At 35.5% G+C, this 26,001-nt stretch overlaps 1 protein-coding gene across 15 annotated transcripts in view; it reads right to left on the bottom strand.

Moving 5' to 3' along the window:
* LOC123523797 (uncharacterized) overlaps positions 1-26,001 on the bottom strand; it is a 97,645-nt gene that overhangs the window by 54,648 nt on the left and 16,996 nt on the right. For 12 of the 15 annotated variants that reach the window (XM_053539590.1, XM_053539594.1, XM_053539597.1 and 9 more), the window contains exons 3-5: positions 21,264-21,509; positions 16,374-16,550; positions 9,844-9,969 (exon numbers count right to left, since the gene is read on the bottom strand). In XM_053539590.1, the coding sequence (XP_053395565.1) occupies positions 9,844-9,969; positions 16,374-16,550; positions 21,264-21,509 (549 nt within the window). Of the gene's footprint in view, positions 1-9,843; positions 9,970-16,373; positions 16,551-21,001; positions 21,038-21,263; positions 21,510-26,001 lie in introns of all 15 variants that reach the window. The other 3 variants (XM_053539595.1, XM_053539604.1, XM_053539605.1) reach the window with 3 other exon arrangements.

Here is a 26,001-nt window from a genome sequence, read left to right as displayed (position 1 = left end):
TCTGGTCATGTTTTCTTAGCATTTTACATTAATGGTAGAGCCGAGACAGTTCTCAAAATTCATTGTAACTATGCTCAACTGTGTCCCCTATATTTCATACCACTGCTCAATCCAAGGAAAGGGTGACCACATTCAAGTTCTGCTGTCTTATTTGGATTTGATTTCACAAACTCAGGACAGAAAAGTCTAATCTTCTAACCTTACAATTAGGAGACCAATCCTGTACCTCTACACCCAGGATTGTAATCCTTTACTTCTGTGCCTACACTCTCTTTGTCATGTACTATTTACACCTTATATATTTTGAATATTATTTTTTCCTTCAAACATATATGGCTGATGAATGTATCAAGCACCCCAATACAGGCAAAGGCAAGGTGTGAGTGTGGGACAACCCCCGCCCCTACCTCAATTTTACAAAATAAAGTAAAGTATGTGGCCACACAATCCTGAGTGTAGAAATACAGAATTGGTCTCCCAGGTGTTAGGCTATCAAGGGAACATTCAAGGTTAGACTATCAAATCAAAAATACTACTATAAACCTAAAACTTAAGTTCTAAAGTGCATCCAAGAATGTCAAAGATGAAATCACCCACACAGAAATGTTTTCCCAACTATAAAGTAATAATTCTCAACCATGTAAGAAAAAACCACACTAAACAACCACTAAACAACCACTAAACAACTCTTCAAAATCAATCAAACTTTCCTGTTAAAGGTTTAAAACATCTTGTTCTTTTACAAAAGACAAGTGGATAAATGTAACATTCAGTAAACACAATCAAGCCATACTTAATATTCTTACTAAAAGGAAAAAAAAAAATTATCATTCGAGTTTTTGGGGAAGTATTACTCTACATGAAAACAACAACAACTAAAGTGCTCTCTACAAAAATGTAAAATCTATCTTTAAGATTCTTCCAAATATAAAAATAGTTGCCACCCACACTGGACTGATAAGCCATAGGTAACACAAACCCTATTGTGATATGTTACAACAACATAGAGACCGGTTTGCGAAGCAACAATGATACCATGCGTTCTGCGAAGCAACGTTGATACTTGGGCATACGTCAGTCAGTTTTGTATGGCTAATTGGGTATCAATTTGAGATTTCATGCGACACAAAGTTTTATGCCCTTTTCACGCATACTTCTACTAACTCAAAGGCTGTAACTCTGGTGTGACTGTGTGAAATCCCAATAAAAACACCGGGTGCACAACTTCACAACCTGAATGACAATCCTGTGAGGTTTGATGACTCTGGGTCAAATGCGTTTTCAGATATGCACAACACAAATCTGAACAGACAGACAGACGGACAATGTCAACTGTAAGTGCTCTCATGCTATCCTTAAAATGTTGAGGGCCCAAAATGTCTGAGAACAGTCTTGGAACAAATGATATTTAAGTACAACAATATTTCTGACTGAAATTTACAAGCACCGTCTCTCAATAGTTCAGACTATTAATTGTTACAGTCTTTGGTTAGACGCAATACTTCTAGATTTCAATCTTGTGAGAACAACTTGTAATTGTTACCACGAAACAAAAAGACCATCTCCCGCACCCCAATCACGTGACACAGAAGGGGTTTAATAAATGATCATCTTCAACAGTTCAAACTTTCACTTGTTTAAAGAATATACCACAGTAACTGAAGAAATAATTTTCATGTCACACCATGTTGCTACAACACAATATCAGTAACTATTTCTATACAGCATAAATACGCAGCAGGTATTTCAACAACAACACGTATAAAAGTTTTTTCTCATCAACGTTTCGGCTAACACCTTCATCAGGATGACGGTACAGCATTATAACACACCTACAGCCATGTATTAAACTATCAATGGATGTGAAAATGAGCTTAAAAATTTCCATGCACTGTAACTTCACTCTTTTTCAGTTCATTAAACCTTTTCATAACCATAACAAATGTAAATAAACAAAAATAAACTCAACAGCATTAGAATGTGAATGAAATACTTTTCCTTTCAAAGCTGATACTTCACTGCAATATTAGTCAAAACTATATCGAAGACAGTCGCATTTAAGCAAGTCATTCTATAACAGTTTTCAGTTTTTGTATATTCTGTTAAATTTGTTTAAGAAACAAACAGTCTCAATACACAGAGTTTTTTTTTTTTTTCTTTCAATGTACAATTCATTAATTTTTCTGACGTTTTGTTATTACTCATACCCACTTCAATATGGAAGTATTTAAAAACTGGTAAGTTCTTTCGGTTTCAAAATAATTCCTTGTTTAACATTTTCCTTTTGATAGATACTAGGTTAACTGAACAATCTAATAACCAAAAGTCAATTAAGTTTTTCAACTTTATGTAGCTTCCCAATTCATTTGTTTCCAATCTATCTTGCTTGCGCAACCAACATGGACAAAGGGAGGTAATAATAATTTCATAAACTTGCATTTCTAACAAATTTCAACTAAATATAGTTGTCAAAGCAAATTATGGGGATTTAAATTAAACATAATAATACAATGCTGAAATAACTCAATCTTAGTCGGGCAACCATCTTAGCGAAAATCAATCTTATATTAAGCACATAGTGACCTCAATGAATACTTAGTGACCAGTTGTTTGGAACAAATTCATGGCATCACTTGAAAATTTCTTAGATAGAAATATCATATATATCAGAAAGAATCCATAAAAATCATGGATATTCATGTTTTTACCTGAGAAGTTTAGATATTTTGTGGAAATACGTTCATTTATGTCAGAGGTTCTGACTCTAGTTTCCTCCTGTTTCCAATTCAGAAAAAAATGTCATTATTTTACATTTTTAATGGAATACTTAAGTATAAATAAGAATTTAATGTAAAAATCTGAATACTGTGAAGTGATTAATATTCGTGGGGGACTAATTTTCATGGATTTCGTGGTTGAGTCAATCCACAAAATTTAATCCCAGTGAACAAGTAAAATAACCATTTATTTTATGTTCAAAAGTTGAAATCCACGAATTCATATCCCCACGAAATTGCCGTTTTGACCACAAACTTTCATGCCCAGGAAATTAAATGATTTCACAGTATTTACTAGTGGTTACATGGATGTGTTGCTGTACAAAATATTGCAAAGTAACTACTTTTAGAAATGCCTTTAAGGCTGTCCAGAAACGAGACCACTTGGTCTAACAAAGCCGTGTAATACTGCAGTCACACATATGGTGCAGTTAGCTACGTCTAGCCGCGGATAGAAATGTAGTAATCCATATCGATCAGTACCTGAGCTGTACGGATTGGTATGGACTGATACAGATTACTACTTCAAGGTACAGCTAAGGTACGGATCAATACGGATGACATTTCTATCTGTGACTAGACGTAGCTATCCGCGCCGTATGTTTGACTGGTGTATAAAAAAACACTGTATGACTATTATATAGAGAAATATTTCTTGGATCCTATATTACTGTCCCCTTTACCTGTATTTCAAAACAAGAATAATAATCTGCACTATGGCTGCATATGAGCAAAACATATTTGAATAGTACTATATACCAACAAGAAGTACTAGTACATATAATTAAGTACTTATCATGCGGAATAATCAATATTTGTGAGGTCTACTTTCGTGGAATTTGTGGTTGGGTCACTCAACAAAATAAAAGCCCACTCAATATATCTTCTAAAATTGAAATCCATGAATTCATATCTTAAAGAAAAAGGCCTTTTCATCCTTACCACAAAATTCTGAGCCCACGAAAATAAATGATTTTGAAGTACCTCAAAATCACGTTCTTTGATATACGACATGTTTTGAATTTCAGTTTAATTTTTTGTTAATATTATTAAACAACCTCTCTAACTCCACACTTTATTTTTTGTTGCCATCTCTGTCAAAAATTACTAATTTTTCCATGAAAATTTGACACACACTTTTATGATAAATTAACTTAATTAAAACATATAATGATAACAATTGGACATATTATATTTAGCGGTGGCAAGCCTAAAATAAGAAAGCACTAAACAAGTGCAACTCTGAGCCGGATGCTATATGAAAAGTACACTTCACAGTGCAGGCTTATAACCTTTTCATTGCATATTCATTTCAACAGCTAAATTGAAACATATTTTTCCTCTGGTTCAGTAAAATGACAAGAGCTGTCAGTGGACAGCGGGCTCGACTATTCTCAGTGCTTGATAGTATAATATAAGCAATGAGCAAAACTTTAACATTACTATAAGTATATTCTAAGTCGAAAAGGGGCCATAATTCAGTCAAAATGCTTGATAGAGTTGCCTCCTCCTTTTTACAGACTGGGGTCATGATGGTAAACAAGTATGCAAAATATGAAAGTAATATCTCCATGGACTTTGAAAATATTTGGGGTGGTACGCAAACTTTAACATTTATTCTAAGTCGAAAAGGGGCCATAATTCAGTCAAAATGCTTGATAGAGTTGCCTCCTCCTTTTTACAGACTGGGGTCATGATGGTAAACAAGTATGCAAAATATGAAAGTAATATCTCCATGGACTTTGAAAATATTTGGGGTGTACGTACGCAAACTTTAACATTTATTCTAAGTCGAAAAGGGGCCATAATTCAGTCAAAATGCTTGATAGAGTTGCCTCCTCCTTTTTACAGACTTGGGTCATGATGGTAAACAAGTATGCAAAATATGAAAGCAATATCTCAATGGACTTTGAAAATATTTGGGGTGGTACACAAACTTTAACATTTATTCTAAGTCGAAAAGGGGCCATAATTCAGTCAAAATGCTTGATAGAGTTGCCTCCTCCTTTTAACAGACTGGGGTCATGATGGTAAACAAGTATGCAAAATATGAAAGCAATACCTCAATGGACTTTGAAAATATTTGGGGTGGTACGCAAACTTTAACATTTGTGTGACGCTCACGCTCACACCAACGCCGGGGCGAGTAGGATACTCCCCTATATTCTTCGAATAGTCGAGCTAAAAATGACTGATGTAAATATTTTACACATGACTGAAAGATGTTCCACTGCAACTACCCAGAATTAAATAAGGATTCTACCATCATAACCACAGCTCCATTTCATTACCGTTGATTGATGAAGAAAGTCAAGCTATGTATATTCTGCGATAAACAACAGTTGATATGCAGACTGGTAAGAGAGCATTATGGCATAAATCATGATGTCAAATTGCCACGTGATGTCTTGTTCTTCAGTACTGGATAATGAAACCCAGCATAATTTTTATCAAAACATTTAAATGAACATGTAAGAATGAAAACAGCCTTCTTGTGGTTTGTTGTTTAACCACTCCAGCTAATGCCCTAGTGGTTCAATTCCCGCACCCTCATAAATCAGGACACAAACCACTCACAGGTCTTAATCATTTATTAATTAGATGTTAAAATGACTTTTAGCGATGTCCTATGAGCAAACTGTACTGCTGACATTTTAGACTTGTTTTCTGTTACCCTTGAGTTTATACACGGTTGTTATGGTTGTTATATTTTATTAGAATATTATGATCAGTGCACTTTGCATCCATTTATCATTCAAATCTGTCAATATCTAACACAATAAGAAAAGTGTGGAGTTAGAAAGTTGTAATCAAAGTCATGTGTAATTTAATTGTTATGACAAAGTACTTCATCTGTTGTACATCTCATATAACATTATCAAATCCAACATAGTGGCTTTGCAACCAGCATGGATCCAGACCAGCCTGAGCATCCGCTGTTTGTTTTTAAAGCCTATTGCAATTAGAGAAACTGTCAGCGAACAGCAAGGATCCTGATGTGCAGGCTGGTCTGGATCCATGCTGGTTGCAAAGCCACTATGTTGGTTTTCTCATGGTGTGGCTCAAATAACAATAAAAATTACAATAAAGTCTTTACAACAAATATACAACAACAAAGAATAAGAATAAAAAATAAATTTTAAGTTCTTGAATCTCTTAACAAATCCAATCTGAAAATAAAACATGTCTATAATAGCTAAAAAATATATATTCTAACACGACCAGCAAAATTTAATAACCTATATACATGTAGAGCAAAATCTATCTCGGGTTATTCTGCAATAAACCACTCGCGTGCAATGACGTCATCCGATCCAGGTGTGTAACACGGTCGTGAAAAGTAGTTACCATTTTTTCTAACACTGTTGATACTAGTATGTCGTGTTTAGAATCGAAATAATAAGTTCCCAAGTGTGATTAATCGTAGAATAACCCGAGTTTTTCGTTCTTTTGCGCAACAATAAATCACTCAGGCCGTATTATGATCAACAGACAACATAAACTACAAAACTTTGGAGCCTACCAACAATGTATCCAGTAACTGATACATTACATATACTGTATAATTATAAATATTTGTGGATTTTCATGGATTTGGGGATTGGCATTTTATGGATTTGCTAATCCAATAATTAAACCCCAATAAACAAAGAAAAATCCCATTTATTTTATCTTTAAACTGATGATTCCACAAATGTTAGCCCCCACCTAATATGCAAAAACCACAAAATTGTATGCCGACAAAATTAAAAGACTTCACAGTATGATATAATCGCAAGCTAACCCTTGTACAGATTAACACAAAGACCTGGACCCAAAGTTAAAAAAAAATTGTCTGTAAACCAGTCTAAAACCTCAGCATCTTATTGGCTGTTTCTGAACTTTATTTTGAAATTGACCAATGGAAAAGCAGTATTCTTGGACTGTTCTCTTACCTCACTTTTATTACCTAAGCTTGAAATCTTGGTGCAGAGAACATGCTTATACATACATTACGTCAAGAAAATATTTGTTGTGTATAAAATTTTAAAAAATGCTTAAAGCATGACATACCGGTAATAAAGATAAAGTACAGTTTAATTCCTTCTATTTTACATGCAAAACTTTCATAAAATTTTTATGTTAAAAAAGGGGCACAATTTTGACAACATGTAAGCCATACTTATAAAACAAAATTCAGTCAAACTCAAGTTAAGTTTCTGAGAAACCTGCTTACATGCAAAACTTGAACCAAAAAAGGGGGCATATTTTGACAAAATAACAGCTAGAGTTATGAAACCTGTCCTGTGAGATAACAATATGTGTGAATTTTGAAAGCATTTAGCCTAGTGAGAAACAAGCCTACATGCAAATCTTTGTGGTGACAACAAAATTAATGAGCTCAACATTTTGAAAAATATTTGGGCAAAATTTAAGCTTCAAACAAATGTACAGGAGTCCGCAGACATGCCCCTGTAACTGAACAAAAAACATTATGCCCTGTTTTACAGGCGAAAATTAAATTCAGGGTGACAGGGTGATGACGAAACTGTTTTGAGATTTTTTACCTTAAAACTAAGTCTATTGTGTATTCTTTTAAAAAATTTAGGTTGAAAGGGTGATGACAAAACTGTTTTTTCAGAATTTTTTACCTTAAAACCAAGTCTATTGTGAATTCTTTTAAAGAATATTCTGTTAAAACACGCTTACGCTAAAATGACGTCTAGTTAACATATGATGACATCAATGTTTTCCTGTGACAAAGAAAGAGCACTACTATATTTAATCTACTGTTTTAAGATTAAGGGCATATTAGAATAGAAATATGTATAGCAAAATCGTGTTTTACCTAGATTAATACACTCAAAATCGGTTATACATCGCCAGAATAATTTACTCGGGGCTACACCCTCGTGAAATTATTCCGCGGACATATAACTCTTTCTATGTATTAACAACGTTAAAACACTGTTTTTATGTACATTATTTCTTAAATCTTACACAGACTGAGATTTTCATAATAACATGCTGACCCAGATATCTTAAAAATTAGCTCAAAATGTCAACCTTCGACACCTCCAATTGATCTCAATATAGATTTTCTGTCTGTTAAATGCCTCTTTTCAGGTTGAAATCCCATTTTTAGTGTCTTAAATTTCAAACTCTGATGAGGTATCACAATGATTTTCGAAAATGTTTGAAAATGCTGACATCAATTTGCAGTAATAACTTTTTAAACATTTGTACCAATTTATTTTACTACACAAACTGTAACTGACAAAAATTTAGTGTCAAAACATTAATGCTGAATGCAATAAATAGTTTTGGTCAGACTGAATAACTTAGCTAACACCCTGTATCTTTTGACCTCTAAGTGTGACCTTCACCTTTAACCTAAGTCTTGCATGCAACATATCATTTGAGCAAATTTGTTTTGATATCCTACCACAGACAATAAACTTCTTTGTCAGACATAATTTTGCATACTGATATACAAACAAGTATAACTAGAAAATGCTTTTGTAAAAAAGCGCATGTCTCCCCCAATGCAAAGTCCTATAGGCAAGAAGCCAATAGGGGTCAGGAGCGAAAGTCAAAGAGACACTGATGGTTGGCTGCAATAGGGATCATCTACTTGGCATGTCCAGTCATCCCGCTAAATTTCAACACTCTTGGCCTAGTGGTTCTCAAGTCACTGTTCAGGCTCCTGTGACCTTGACCTTTGATCAAGTGACCTCAAAATAAATAGGGGTCATCTACTCTGCATGTCCAATCATCCTATTAAGTTTCAACATTGTAGGTCAAGTGGTTCTCAAGTTATTTCCAAAAAATGATTTTACATGAACAGGCCACTGTGACCTTGACCTTTAATAGACTGACCCCAAAATCAATAGGGGTCATCTACTCTGCATGTTCAATCATCCTATGAAGTTTCAACATTCTGGGTCAAGTGGTTCTCAAGTTATTGATCGGAACTGGTTATCAATGTTCAGGCCTCTGTGACCTTGACCTTTAACGGAGTGACCCCAAAAACAATAGGGGTCATTTACTCTGCATGAACAATCATCCTATGAAGTTTCAACATTCTGGGTCGAGAGGTTCTCAAGTTATTGATTGGAAATGGTTTTTCCATGTTCAGGCCCCTGTGGCTTGACCTTTAACAGAGTGACCCTAAAATCGTTAGGGGTCATCTACTCTGCATGACCAATCATCCTATGAAGTTTCAACATTCTGGGTCAAGTGGTTCTCTAGTTATTGACCGGAAATGGTTTTCCATGTTCAGGCCCCTGTGACCTTGACCTTTGATGGAGTGACCCCAAAATCGATAGGGGTCATCTACTCTTCATGACCAATCATCCTATGAAGTTTCAACATTCTGGGTCAAGTGGTTCTCTAGTTATTGATCGGAAATGGTTTTCAATGTTCAGGCCCCTGTGACCTTGACCTTTGACGGAGTGATCCGAAAATCAATAGGGGTCATCTACTCTTCATGACCAATCATCCTATGAAGTTTCAACATTCTGGGTCAAGTGGTTCTGTAGTTATTGATTGGAAATGGTTTTCAATGTTCAGGCCCCTGTGACCTTGACCTTTGACGGAGTGACCCCAAAATCAATAGGGGTCATCTACTCTTCATGACCAATCATCCTATGAAGTTTCAACATTCTGGGTCAAGTGGTTCTCTAGTTATTGATCGGAAATGGTTTTCAATGTTCAGACCCCTGTGACCTTGACCTTTGACGGAGTGACCCCAAAAACAATAGGGGTCGTCTACTCCAGCAGCCCTACAACCCTATGAAGTTTGAAGGTTCTAGGTCAAATGGTTCTCCAGTTATTGCTCGGAAATGAAGTGTGACGTACGGACGGACGGATGGACGGACGGAAGGACAGACGGACGGACAGGGCAAAAACAATATGTCTCCTGGGGGAGACATAATTATTACAGCAGACATACATACCTACAAAATTATGTTCCTCACACATCATTAATTTTCTGGGACATAAAAACTAAAATGAAACAAATCATTAATTGCATCTTTGTTGATATGCTACCTGTTATGACCTAAATGTGTGCAGGAACACTTACATCAAGATGTATACTCATGCTAGAGTTACTGTTCCTGGAGTACGGTGTCTGGCGACCAGCACGGCTCGACACCATGTGTGGATTTTGACGAGCGTTGATATTCTCCTTTTCACGTAGCTTCTCATACTGGAAAATAACAACCAAAAATAAAGTTATCTCAAATTCTAAAGTTTTATGAGCCGCGCCATGAGGAAACCAACATAGTGGCTTTGCAACCAGCATGGATCCAGACCAGCCTGCGCATCCGTGCAGTCTTGTCGGGACCCATGCTGTTCGCTAACAGTTTCTCTAACTGCAATAGGCTTTGAAAGCGAACACAGGCTGGTCTGGATCCATGCTAGTCGCAAAGCCACTATGTTGGTTTTCTCATGGCACGGCTCAATTAAGTTACCGCAAATTCTTAAGTTTAATCTTATTTACTTTTTAACAGTAAACTACATGCTATAAAGACAAAACTTTATTTCCACAATAAACTATAGCTATCACTGAAAAGGATTAATATTTGATACAGGGGAAGTAAAATGTAATGATCATGATATCTGACCTTCAAGTGTGTCCTTGACCTTTTATCTAGTGACCTTGGTTATGCACTTTGCATGTGCTTTTAATGAGATTTACAACTGATGCTAGCTTTATGAAAATCTTTTGAAGTGGTGAAGAAGATCTGGAGCAGAGATAAATGTTGGCTACTTGATCTTTGACCTCTAAGTGTGACCTTGACCTTCAACCTAGAGACCTAGGCTGTGCACTCTGCATGTTGTCTGATGCCAGAATTTTTGTTTTTGATCTTTCAAGTGGTTAAGAAGATATGGAGTGGACACAAATTTACTCTACTTGATCTTTGGTCTTTATAATTATGTGATCTTGACCTTCGATATAGTGATCCAGGTCATGAGCTATGCTTGTCATCAAACGAGGTAAATAATTGATGTTAGTTTTAAGAAAACAAAAAGATATGGAACTGACATAAATCTAAGCTAGTTGATTAAGCTAGTTGACCTTTGACCTCCAACTGTGAATTTAACCTTGCACCAAGTGACCTATACTGTGTGCTCTGCAAATTGTCTGGTGATGTAAACAACTGAAGCTACTTTTATGGAATAGAAAATACAGAGTGGACATGAAGTTAACTTATTTGATCTTGGACCTCAATATGTGACCTTGATATGCTGTAGATATATAAATTTCTTTGTTCCCAAATATACTGCTTTGTTTTTTGTTTTTGTTGGGTTTAACGTCGCACCGCACCCACACAATTATAGGTCATATTGCGACTTTCCAGCTTTGATGGGGGAGGAGGACCCCTCCATGCATTATTTCATCATGAGCCGGAACCTGGGTAAAACTGTAAGCTAGCTGGATGGCTTCCTCACATGAAGAATTCAATGCTCCAAGTGAGGCTCGAACCCAACATCAATGAGGGACAAGTAATTTAAAGTCAGTGACCTTAACCATTCAGCCACGGAGGCCTCTTAAAATATACTGTATCTCGGGGTATAAAAATACAGAGTAATAAACTCTTAATAATTACAACACAGTATTCAAGAGTTTTCTATCTTTTCTCATGTGGGAAAAAAGAATGTAAATCCATCTAGACATTGCGTGGGTAGCAAAAAAAACAAAAACCTACATAAAACCACCAAAAATGGACCAAAAACAAGACAATTTTTTAAATGACGTCAAATGATTTTACAAAGGTTAAATAGCTGACAACCTGATACATATTAAAGTAAATCTAGGAAATCTAGGAAAATCTCTGGTAATCTGGTAGATTTATATACAGCCTTGAAATCCTTTATTAATGATTTCATGAAAAAGACCAATCACACTGATTTTGATACCAATTTAAAACAAACAGATCACCTGGATGACAGGTTAATGAGAAAATTACTCTATTGCCTTGTTGAAAGATTTAGGTGGACAAAATTTCTGATCAATCTGAACCTTGTAGACACCTAGTGGTGGCTCAAATTTTATCCTTTTAACCTTAATACTCTGCTAAATTTCTAAAATGGACTGGTCCGTCATTTAATTTGGGCAATACCACTTTTTTATAAATCAAGAGGGTATTTACTGAAAATTTACTGACTGAATTGCGAACAGTGCAGAAGAAGATCAGCCTACATGGACGTGCACTGGTCGCAAAGGCAGAATCACCGTTCCATTAAATTCTATGTTGAAAACAGATGAAACAGCTGTCCATTTAATGACATGGTTATAAAAGTGCTATTTTAAATGGTACACATGAACTTTTACAGTTAGAGCCATAATGGGAGGTAATAAAAAAAGAACAAATTTAAAAAAAAACAACATTCAAGCATTGCATCGACCAAGTGGAACCATTTGTATAAACTTGAAAGGGGTCCATACAAGAATGCTACAGCATAAGTTAGGTAAACATGAAGTAGTTCATGAGATGTTGTTTCATTTTTTGTTCTACTTCTAGCTTCGGTGGCCTCTAACCTTCTCTCTAACCTTTAGTCTGCTAGCGTCAAATGATTCTGCCTTGGCAACCAGTGCAACCAAGATCAGCCTGCACAGATGGTCCACATTGTTCATTATTCAGTCTGTAAATTTTCAGTGAACACCCCTTCTAATATCCAACGGTATTGTCAAAATTGAATGACGGATGAGTCCATTTCAGAATGTTAGCAGGCTAAGGGCTAAAAGGGTCAAGAGGAACCATAGGGATAAACTTGGGAGAGGTCATCACAAGGATGCAAACACACCAACTTTGGTGAAGATCCATAAAGTGGCTCATGAGAAAAAAGCTGTTTCAAGATAAACTTGAGCGAGGACCATACATGAATAATATATACCAAGTTTGGTGACAATCCTTCATGAGGTAAATGAGAATAAGTCCTTCAAAGGTTTTTCTATTTCTGGTTTTTACAGCCCCTAGAAAGGACCAATGCAAATCATTTTAACAAAATTGAGAGAGGTCCATACAAGGAGGCTGCAGACTATTTCTGCTTTGCCAGCCGACACACCAGCCGACACAGCATTAGAAGTTCTTCCCTTAGGTTTTTGTACCAGAATAACGAGATGTTCCAAATGTCATTATAATAATTATAGCAAAATGAAAAAGATTTGGAATTAAGTAAAATTACATTCATTAGATGTACAAGGTAAAACTAGTCTTCATAAACTGTTAATATTTGTTAGTACCTACAAAATTAAGGGAGCAGCGGGCTGGTATATAAGATGTCAGCCGCTCAATCCAGGGATCATGGGTTCGGGCCCCACTGGAGTAATGACCGTGACTTCTCATGTGACACCTTTTAGTTTATACTAATTTATTTTAGCTCGAGTGTGATGAAAGCTTCAAGCTTATGGGAACCACTCTCGAGGAAAAACCAGTATTGGTGTCATATGAATAGCACAGGGGTTCGGCTCATGCCTAGGTCCAGGCCCTACCATTTTCTTATAGAAGCTTTAAAATTTCTCATTTTCTAGATGAATTTGAGTTAAATGAATGTTTACTTATATCTACTAATAAAGAAGGTATATTGAAATAGACGGCTTTCAACCTGGATATGTAGCATTCAACATTGGTATGTAAATATTTGTCAAAATGTAATTACATCAATATCAAAATGCCTTTCTTATGAAATATTGGAGTTTAATCAACATCTTCTTTAAACTGGATTTTCGAACTTTAAGACAGGTTTTCATCTAGAAGAGGGCGGAAAATTGTAGTGATATAACAACTACCTGGGATATGTTATTTACCAGTAATTCAAACCAATGGCTTTAACACTTCTTAACATCTTGTGCCTTTTTTCAGGGTATTTAAGGGCTTTAATTAAAAAGTGACATGCTTTTGCTTTTATAAAAAAAAGTTTTACCTTAAGCCATCAGTAAAATATTAATGCTATGAAAATCGGGTGCCAAGAAAATGTAAAAAGAATAAGATACCTTTATCAAAATTTAACAGCCTTTCAGTACCAACTGTAAGATTAAGGTATTGTGTAAAAACTAGAGCTGCTTTTGAGAAAAGCATAAGACATAGTCCAAACAAAAGGATGTTTAGGGACAGAGAGTTAACTTTTGACTGTCGCTGTCCCGTTAGAGGGATGACAACTATAAAATATCAGATCATAAAATAATTCCTCCCATATTAAGTCAAATGCGTAAGGCTAGTCACCCACAACTGTCTAATCATCTAGATTGGCATTTCTTCTCCATTATGAATCTGAGTCAACCATGCACCAATATATGTATCACTAGGATCAGTGCTTTTGGTAATTCAAGGGCAGTAATTCAGAAGTGCTGGGACAATTTGGCTAGTTACTAAACTTGGCCTAGGACATATTGACAAACACATTTCATTCAAGCCGGTAAAGATCAGATAAGAAATGTTCCACTTAGAGTGCAGACAAGATTTGTGACAGACAGACAGAGACATAGACAGGAGTAAGTCAATATGTCTCCCACACCACTGTGTGGTGGGAGGCATAATTATTTGAAGATGGACCTGTAACTACCAATACTTATATATAATAAACAACAACAAAAAAATGCCTGTCAACTTGTAGAATTCAAGGGCTGTAACTGTATAGTAAATAAATGGAAATCTGAAAGAATTAATACCTCGATCATTGCATATAAATATTTTTCAGGAAGTTGGAAAAATAATTGCTTCAATAAAGGTATTAAATCAATGTTATTGCTTCAATAAAGGTAACCAATGTTATTGCTTCAATTAAGGTTACCAATGTTATTGCTTCAATAAAGGTAACCAATGTTATTGCTTCAATAAAGGTTTGCTTCAATAAAGGTAACCAATGTTATTGCTTCAATAAAGGTAACCAATGTTATTGATTCAATAAAGGTAACCAATATAACAGTTATTGCTTCATTAAAGGTAACCAATGTTATTGATTCAATAAAGGTAACCAATGTAACAGTTATTGCTTTATTAAAGGTTACCAATGTTATTGATTCAATAAAGGAAACAAAGATACAAGATACAAATTTTTATTTATGGTCAGGTGTCAACATTACAACTTTAGCTATGAATAGCAATTGGCCCACTTAATATTAACCAACTACTATTTTCGTCCTTTTCAGGTTAAAGTGTGTGGGTAAAACTCAGATAGAATATTTCTAGGCTTTGAAAACCACAACTTTATCTTTAATACACATTTTGTATATCTAATGATTTCATTTAGTAGCTAGCTTTCTCACACTTAAGCTTATGATGCAATAGTTATCATTTTTCCTACAATCTGTTTTATGACAGGGATTCAGCTTTAATCATTTTATCATTACAAAAATGCCCAAACTACTCTGTAGTGCAAAGCTATTATAAAACAACTTCCTATCAGAGACTTGCAAATTCTTTAATGCAATTTGATAAAACTAAACTTTAAAATTGCAGGTGCCACCACTTGTTTAATATTACTTAATACTGTGAAATCAGTAAAATTTGTACAGGACTAAATTTCCTCGATATCGCAGTTACATTATGAGTTTCAATTCCAAAAAGTAAGAAAATTCCTCCCTTTTACTTTATCTTTATGATTCATGTCCCAACATAATGAACAGCCGAATTTGAAATCTATGATTAATGTACCCAGGTAATAACATACTAAATCTGAACTATGATAATAAATTCTATGATTTGTGTCCAAGCATAATGAACTTCAAAATTTGAAATCTATGATTCATGTCCCGACATAACGAACTTCAAAATTTGAAATCTATGATTCATGTCCCGACATAATGAGCTACAAAATTTGAAATCTATGATTCATGTCCCGACATAATGAACTACAAAATTTGAAAGCTATGATTCATGTCGGACATAATGAACCACAAAATTTTAAATCTATGATTCACGTCCCGACATAATGAACTTCAAAATTTGAAATCTATGATTCATGTCCCGACATAATGAACTACAAAATTTGAAATCTATGATTCATGTCGGACATAATGAACCACAAAATTTTAAATCTATGATTCACGTCCCGACATAATGAACTTCAAAATTTGAAATCTATGACTCATGTCCCGACATAATGAACTACAAAATTTGAAATCTATGATTCATGTCGGACATAATGAACCACAAAATTTTAAATCTATGATTCACGTCCCGACATAATGAACTTCAAAATTTGAAATCTATGATTTATGTCCCAACATAATGAACTTTAAACCCTACATAATGACAAAAAAAATTTTATGTCGATTTCACAGTATGTTAGACACTAAAAGTTATTGTTTTTACATTTCCCATCAAGTTTATTCCATTTTAAATCAATTTTGATACTATCTTGACAGACAGCCTTAGATAATCCTGTCAAAATTAATCTGGCCAAAACGGTACAGCACATTAATTTTGCAAAGGCACTAACTTTCCTTCTGACTATTCTAAGCAGGTATAGAAATATTAGTTTCAGTATGCAGTTTTCATTTAAAAAAACAATTTATTGACTTTTCATAATGAGAAAAGTAGCAAAAAGACTTGTTTCCAGTTTGATTTGTTTGCAAGTCTCTGCTAAACTAAACTAGCAACCAACCTCTAGCTGAAGGTCTCTGACGTCCCGATGTTTGGACAGCGGCATTCTATTCCTCTGTTTCATCGGTGACTTACTGCCCTCGCCGTCATTGAGTTGATCAAGAAGCATTCGCTCCTCGAGGTCATGAAGGTCACGACTTCTTGAGCGCTGATCTTTTAGTTTGCGTAGCTGATACAACTTCGAGATGAAATATGACATAATGATTCTAACACGCATCTAACTTTATATGACATACCGTTTAACCCTATATAAACGCCCCTTCCTAGTAAATGCTCCCATTTTTGTTCTTTTCCTTTCATTGATTTTTATCATATCAATAAATGAACACTAGCATTTTGTCATGACTGATAAATTTCAATAATTAGAACTTTGAGCTATAATTTATGATCTTTTACGAAGTCTAAAACAACAACAACAAAAATGTTTACATGATTCTTAATAAATGCCCTATTTTTGCAAAATGTCTGTGGGGGCGTTTATTCGGTGGTAAACAGCAAATGAAACATTTTTACAAACTATTTCATCCTTTCCTTAATTTAAACAAAACAAAGTTACATAACACTACTTACATAATGTCTTTATAAGGTCTTGACAAAGGGATTTGGAACTTCCAATAATTTTGTCATTTTGAAATATATATTATAAATACTAGTAACTTAAGATGGCAATTATGACCCGAAATTGCTCACCTGACATTCACTGCTGGACTGGTTAGTTTTGGAAAAAGGAACAACAAGATTTGATGGAATTCACTACAGGGTCACAAAAGAGTAATGCTGTGAAATTATTTTGAATTAAGGCAAGGAATTTTCTGATCAGCCATATAGGAAAACTAGTAGCCATGGTTTTCAACAAAAAAAAACTATTTGGTGGACGGATAGCTCAGTGGTTTGCACACTGGCCTTCCAATCCTGAGATCGGGGGTTTGATCCCCAGCAGCTACTTGGGAATTTTCAGAAACGCTTTTCAGTGTTTCCCACCCAACTAGAGGTGTACTGGTCAGGAACCCAGGCAATCCTTGCATGTATCAGTGCTATACACTGGGCACGTTGAAGAACCAGGCTGTCTATTCGCAACGAGCTAGGCTAAGCTAGCCGGACAAGCCTGTATCTGATTTCTGATCTCTCTGTCGTGGGGGCTTTGTCTCACTCTGTCCCTCTGGTCAGATCGCTCTGTGTCTGTACTAGTAGAGGATGAATTATGTGCCCTGTGTGGCTGCATTTGAACTATGTAAAGCGCCTTTGAACGTGAAATTGATCATGAAAAGGGCGCTATATAAATCTGATATAATAATAATAATAATAATTTGAAGGAATTTGGTACAGGGCCGTCCAACACACATGGCTGTAAAGTTTTTTTAATTGGACTAGCAGTTTCAGACAGTAAGATTTTCAAATTATTTCATATAGTCATATGGAGAAACTAGTCTGACCTCTGGTGGTAAGCTTTTTTTTACACAAAGGAATGAGTTGAAGGAATTTGGTAGAGGGTCATCGAGTGAAAAGTTCTGTGAAATTATTTCAAAATTGGACCAGTGGTTTCTGAAATGAAGATTTACAAAGTTTTTCCCTGCTGTTGTCACAGCAACAATTCTGCATGAATGACCAAGATTTGAAGGAATCTGAAAAGGTTCCCCCCAAGGACCATTCCTTTGTTGAATCAGAGTGTCTGTTTTCAACAGTGTCTTTGATGATTTTTAAAGACACTGTGGATTAGATGATTTTTAAAGACACTGTGGAAGACAACTGATAGAAGATTATTCCAGGGATATAAGCTAGCTACAGTTGAACTTCAATGGCTCGAACTCGGATCTTTCGAACACCCGCGATCGCTCGAACTCTTCGCTCGGTCCCGAATTTATTCCTTCATTATTCTATACAGTTCTACCTCGGATCGCTCGAACTTCGAAAATTCGAACTCTCGAACTCATTTGGTGGTCCCTTTGGCTCAATTACAGTAATAATTACACCTATTTAGTCGAACAGACAATTTGTCGCCGGAATGGCTTGTGTTTACAACATTTTTCACACCTCTGTCTTACATTCGCCAAGCTTCCCCTTTAACCAGCGCGTGCGTAATTTTCACACGCTTATGTAATTAACGTCGGTATACGACAAACAAATTAAACAAAGTTACTTTCGTTCACTGCAATGCTTTAATGGGCTTTGATTAATACGAATAAAATTATTTAAAATAATTGAGCAATGTCTGTCTTTATATTTTCTGCATAAAAAATCCGATGTCAACATTCATACTGCTTTAGCATGGATGAACAACTTAGTAAAGGACCAGGAAACGGGGGCGATAGCTAAGTCGGCTACTGGAAAGCAAGGAACAAAACGAAAATTAGATCCAAAAACTTTAGAAACAAAATATAACGCCATCATCGAATGTGAAAAAGGTCTGAAATCAAAAACAGAAATCGCTAAAATGTTTGATGTTCTAAAAACACACTTTCTGGTTGGATAAAAAAGTCAGTGTTACGCTAAATTTGGTCCAAAACGACGAAATATGAGAACTGTAAGTAATTTAAAATGTTTTTATTCTTTATTACTAATGTTGGATTTATTTATTTCATGTGTCTATTTATAGAATATGTCATCATGTGACGTCATTTAGTACTGTTCTTAAATATTCTCGTGTATACATGTCCGCGATTTATCGTGTTTATATTTGATAATATTTGTACTGGACTATGATCCATAAAGGTTTGCTATTCATGTCTTTCTGTTTAATGCTGTCTTGAACTAATTCTTACAATTATATTGGTGTTTTATCTGTGGTTTTTCGTATCTATGTCTTGTTTGAAAATAAATAATAAAGAATATTTCAGCGTTTGTTTTTTATTTAGCATCGCATCATACACATATTTAGGTACAATATGACAATATATTATGATGTAAGGTTTGTAACACATCATTCCCTCGAATTCCCAAATTCAAAATGGCCGCCATTTGGATGGCTCGAACAACGGAAAACTCGAACTAATTCCCATGGGACACTCGAGTTCGAGCCATCGAAGTTCGACTGTATTTATATTTAGGGACCCAGACTGTCAAAAAATATGTTTAACATTATGTATATGGGCACTTTCTCCAACAATTTAGGGGCCCAGCCCAAAATCTAGGGGCCATTTGCTACTTGGCCCTGCAAATTTATATCCCTGTTATTCCATAAAACTTCTACTTTTATACTGATAAAATCTTATGAACAGAACAGGTAATAGCTGGACATCAAAATTTGTGACAACTTTATGCTTTTTTTTGTTTTGCTTACTTGAAGTCTAAATCCCTGTGCCAATATCATTACAGCATGTATTAATCATTTCCAAATTTAATTAACACAACAGTTACTGCTTTGAAAAATAAATCAAATAAAATTTATCATTATTTATATAAACAAAAATATATTTAGGGTATAACAAAATTCCAATACATATTTCTAAAAGCTAAACAGAATTTATACATAAAATATATAACACACAACACGTAAAAGCAAGGTCCGATCTAGACCAGTTTTCTAGCCATGTTTCAAATTGCAAACACTAAGCACACAAACAAACAAACAGACAAGTTACAAAGTGCTACAATATTCCATCAAAATACAGTTACACCTGTGTACAGAGAGCACCTGGCTCTAACCCTTACCCTGCTAAATTTCTATGCAATGAACTTGTTCGTCTTTCAATTTGGACAGTGCCATTAACTGTTAAAAGATGTGCTTACCAAAAAGATCCTGACTGAATAGCGAACAATGTAGATTATGATCAGACTGCACAGTGGTTGCAAAGGCAGAATCAATTGTGTCCAGCATAAGGGTTAATCTCTCAAAGGTGGTCTTTCAACGCAGGTTTGATTGTAGTTTCATTTTTCTAAGGGATAGCTAGCTTACTATCCAAAAACAACCCAATTAACAACTTCTAAATAAAGTTGTGTCAACCAGTTTCAAATTGAGCAATGAAACCAATATGAGAACATTGATTACTTTTCCATGCAATCATTAACACGTAACTAGCAAAGAAATATGCAGCCTGTCCATCTATATATGAGCCGTGCCATGGGAAAACCAACATAGTGGGTATGCGACCAGCATGGATCCAGACCAGCCTGCGCATCCGCGCAGTCTGGTCAGGCTCCATGCTGTTCGCTTTTAAAGCCTATTGGAATTGGAGAAACTGTTAGCGAACAGCATGGATCCTGACCAGACTGCGCGGATGCGCAGGCTGGTCTGGATCCATGCTGGTCGCACACCCACTATGTTGATTTTCCCATGGCGCGGCTCATATATATAACTTACAACTGGGTTTTTATTGCAAGATTGTGCAATTTCTTGATTTAATAGCATTTCTAAACATTCCTAAACAGATGAAAGGCTGACAAGTTAAGTGGAGCTAAAGAATTAATAACTTCCGAGACTTCTTACTCAAACTACTATCAAAGAAAAGGTTCCCAACCAGGGGGAAAAATACTACATTGGTAAGAATCGACAGACAGCATATTTCTTTCATTTAACTACCAACATGAGAATTTATCAGCTACAACAAAGAATGCAAAAAAAAAAATTAAAAGATTTCTTGTTCAACTGATAAATTCCCTGTGTCTTTTGGGTAACAAGTTATGAACCCTCACCTTTTTATTTAACAATAGTGCCGAGTCTGTTAGAGGCTGAAAAATGCATCAAAACATGTACATTTTACAAAAACACACTCATTTCACCAATTGTGCATAAAATATCAGTTGTAAAAGCCCATAAAAACTTTCAGATCAGTAGACATTCTGAAAACCTGTCTGAACCAGTGTCAAAAATCAGAATAAGTTCCACATCTTTAACAAACAAGTGTGCCCAAACAAATCACATGTACCAGCACAAAATGAAGTGCATCTGATCTACCTTATCCTCAACCACATCTGGATCTGGGGTCCCAGGAAGATCAACAGAGTCTGGTGACATTGCCCCATCCCCTTCCATGTCAATAAATGTACCCCCTTTCAACATTTGAGGATTGCGATAGAAACTTTCAGACTGTTCCTGGATGTCACCAGGTAATTTCTGTGATAGGAAAGGTGGAGACTTCGCAGATCTTGTGGTTGCTATAAGTTGCGGTGAAGCAGGCGCCTTTGCCCTATTTTCAATCTTCTGGAGAATTAAATGCGGAAAAATGACAATCATGTAAAAATGGAAAAGATTAGGTATAAAGTAGCGTTAGACAACTTTAAGTCATTATGATCCCTATTTTTTTTGTTTTAAATCCTGATAAGGACATTAATTCAATCCTAATCAATTGCTGAGTAAGAACTGTTGTTGTTTTTTTTCTACAAAAGCCTGTAAAAGGAAAAACAACTCAATAACTCCATATCCACAATAATGGTCTAACTGATAAATATTCATATACTCTTATGCTTTTAGACCTTTTTTCAGATAGCTTTCAGTGACAGCGATATCAATAATTGTCCAATTTGCCAGCTTGTCCTAGAACCCTTACTAACAGGTAGAATTTCACCATATTTTGCTACTTAACCATTAGACAAACAAGTCGGAAATAGCTCTTGGCAAAAATGGACAAGTAAGTCATAATCAGATTTAAAGATCAAAGTAAAATGCTTCATCCCTTGAAAATCGAAACATTGAGTTTCAATTGTATTTTCTGACAGACCTTTTCTTTTACCTGGTAGTGTAATTTAGATTTTGGTAACAGGTTCAACAAGTGAATGAAGTTTGTAATTATACATAGTATAGCAAAAACAAACACACATGAAAACTCTATTACAAAGTGAATTCCGATGTTTGACTTAAAACGTAATTCCATCATCGACAGGTTTGAAACACAGAAACCTCAGACAAGTGATCAAACATTATCTCGGACTATATTCCCACTACGATATGCGGTATATCTCAGGGAATCTACATGGCATCATTAGAGATTTAAACTGTAATCACTCGTGTCAAATATTAAAACCAAAGTGAAATATTTTTGGAGCTAAACAGCTAGCATTTAATTGACAACTTTTAAATTTTCAGGTGCAAATGACTGAATTTGGTTAAAATCAATCAACGTAAATCTGGTAATTTTCTCCTTGGAGGCAATCTGTCATATTACCAGTATTTTTGTTTAGTTTTTTTTTGCTTGTATTTTTGTTTTTGGGGAGGGGGCGGAGTGCATTAGGTTTAACGTGGCATTGAATCAAGTAAAGGTCATACAGCAATTTGCCAGCATTGGTGGTGGAGAAAGACCCCAGGTGCCCCTCTGGGCATTATTTCATCACAAGCAGGCACCTTGGTAGAACCACCGATCTTCCTTAAGCCAGGGATGGCTTCCTCACATGAAGATCTCAACGCCCCTAAGTGAGGCTTGAACCAACATCGGTGAAGGGCAAGTGATTTTAAGTCATCAACTTTAACCACTCAGCCACGCAAACCATAGCTGTGTTTTGTTGTATACATGTATAAATCTGTTTCAATTCCATGGATATCAAAACTACAAAGAGAATAATTGTTTTGAAAGCCTTGACAAAGATTTTTAGATTTTTTATGCAAGAATAAAAAGCAGAATAAATTGCTAAGTACTGAACAATATGTATTCATCTGCATCATTTTTATTTCCACACACACAAAAAAAATAATAATAATAATCTACCCGTGTAAATTTCATTTTCATAATCAAATATATAATATTGGTAGCTGGGAAGCATATTTTATAAGAACACAACACACACTCGGCTTGATAGAATCTGCTTAGAACAGATGATTAAATGTGAAACACGTCTCACACCGGCCCTGCCACAGGTCTCACACCCTGCCATACCTATGCAGTGTTCGAAATTCACGGTAGTCCGACAGCCCGTGGCTACCAAATTTCAGCTCGGGCTACCGATTTTCCACAGGTACAAGCCCGACTGGGCTACCGAATTTTCCTCATTTGTTTAAAAAAAAACATGCTAATTAAACGAGTACTGCATCGTGATTTTCCAGCCTGAGAAACGCTTATGGAATTATTGGTTTTTGCACTCTTACGTGTTGACAATCAAACACATTAGAGAGTTTGAGATTTCAAACTTCGCCTTCCCCTTCAACGTCTCTCATATATATTTTGGATAAAACGTCACCGATATGCGTGTATTTTATTTATATCACACGTTGCTACTAAAGTTTTCCATGTAATATCACGTAAGCCTAAGACTTCTCTTTATTACTATGCGAAATAAAAAGCTTAGTTTCAGGATTTCTGCTTATTAAGTTATTTGATTATCCATATATATAATTAGACTAAATTTGATGCGAAACACTATCAATAGGTATAAGAATATTGAAGTTTTGTATGGCTAATGATTTTAACTAAATACATTGAATTGAACCTGGAAGTATGAAGTTATCAACTGATTTTGAGAAACTTTGAGATTTTGTTCAAACTTTAACGTCTACGGCATATTTGTGTCCCCAGGCGGTATCGATTATACCAGATGGGCCTTTTTGTCGTATGAAATGAAGTTTTGAACGTCCGAAGATGTGACATCACGAAAGTCGAAACTTCATTCTTTTTACATCTACTCTGTCCACATACTCGGCATCAAAGACTGAAATCTGGATGGAGGCACATGGCATGACAGTCATTTTACTTGAAAAATAAATAATTACGCGCGATTATCATTTGGTGGAACATTTTATTTTCACATCCAAATAAAATCGATCTGTTTCTGTCGGACACTTAATATGACAATTGCGTTTAAATTATAAACATAAAATGGTAGTAGTAAGACGGAAGATTCTTCTGAAGTATCAGACAATTTCAGATCTATGATATCATCATGAGAGACATTTCCTGTTAGCCGTATGGGATAACTCTATTCTTTAAATGCACGGAACCAGAGCCTGGCAGAGGGACATTGTGGGTTAATTCCCCCTTTGATTCTTACATCTTACAAAGAAAGTCGGTCTTGAAACTCGGTGTGACCCTACCCTACCCCCCCCCCCCCCCACCCCAACCCCGCCCTTAAATGGCTGACCCCCTCTTTAATGTTGGTGTCCCTCTAACCAAAATTCCTGGATCCGCAGATGCTTTACTTATAAAATAGTATATTAAAATCATATTGTGCTGTCTGAGAGTTTGGCATTATACAGAGTGTCATTATCACGTTGATATGATCATTATAGGTTATTAACTTTGTATGTGGATATATGCACGAGTTCTGCAGCGGTAATATTGCGCGACTCTAGGAGCGCAATATTGTCCACGAAAGAACGATTGCATATATCCACATACAAAGTTGATAATCTTTTTATTACATATCCACTATCAAATGATTACTTTATATCTAAATTATCGTTCTGTCACGAAAGACAGGAAAAATACGGAAAACAATTCTCCGAAAACGCAATAAACAAATCAAACTGACGCGCATTAATATTTTCCGCGAAAATGACGTCAACTTTTTGTCGCAACGTGCACGTGGACGCCATGGACGTCACGCGATTCTTTACATTATAAAGTTAAGAAAACATTCCACGTCCTATATTAGTCCAACTTATGACGTAATTATAACTTTCATTTCATTTCAGTCTGATAAATTACTACGTGCCAGAATCTAATAGGTCAGATTAATCAAAGTGTAAAAGTAAACAAAATGTTGCATAAATTACAAATTAAACAAACACAATATAGCAACAAAAATCTAAAGAAACGAGATCCGCAATGGACGGACCGTCAGGGGAGGTAACTAGAGTCACGGATTGGGACTAGTCCGATATGAAAGCGCTCAACGTCATGATATGGAAAAATATTGCACGATCGCGGTCCATTAAAACCCAATGGAAAATAATTTTAGGTATGTAATAATCATTTTTATTTCCTCTCATGTATGATTTACAATCGTGCATTGTATACAGACTATACTGACATAATTTTCTATAAAACCTAAATGTTTGGAGCAACACTAACGAGTTTTTACATTGTTCACATTGTTTTATCATTTTATTTTTTTTTTATTTTCTTTATTTTTTATTTTTATTTTTTGGTAATCGCTCTAATATCCATGCTGTGATTATAATAATTGAATTTTTTTTTTATTTAATTTTCATTCTTAAAACCTCTTGTAAAATTCCTGCCCTTTCGGACAATTGGTATCAAAATGCACGAAAAAAACGATCATAATTACGGATAAATTGAATGGGCGGATTAAAAGAAGTAACGTTCATTCTAATGTTTGAAATCTCAAGGAATTTTAATCGAACTTGAACTTCATACGTTAACTTCGCAAGAGATGTTGAAGGGGAAGGCGAAGGTTGAAATCTCAAACTCTCTAGTGTCAAAGACGTAACCGCAGCTCTAATTGGCTGAATACAATCACCTCTAGCGTAACGGATAATTTGATTAGCTTTCACACTTCTCGCGAAAATCTCACAAGTACCTGCAGCAGGTGGAGCTTAAATTATGCTATCAGCGTGTGTGTAATGTGTATTCAGCACTCGATATCACATCTTACAAATTGTCAACAGTCTGAGTTGCAGTAATTGGCGAGTGCGGATCCTAAAAAATCGGGCATAACAGTTTAGATTTCGTTTTGGCAAGGAGTGTCATGGCCGATGCTTTTGGACTCTGACGATGCTGATCTGGACTGGAGTATTTCGAGTTAAT

Source organism: Mercenaria mercenaria, chromosome 3, assembly GCF_021730395.1.
Source record: "Mercenaria mercenaria strain notata chromosome 3, MADL_Memer_1, whole genome shotgun sequence".
NCBI lineage: Eukaryota > Metazoa > Mollusca > Bivalvia > Venerida > Veneridae > Mercenaria > Mercenaria mercenaria.
Note: the sequence above shows the minus strand (reverse complement) of the source record. Positions and strands in the feature narration are given on the sequence as shown.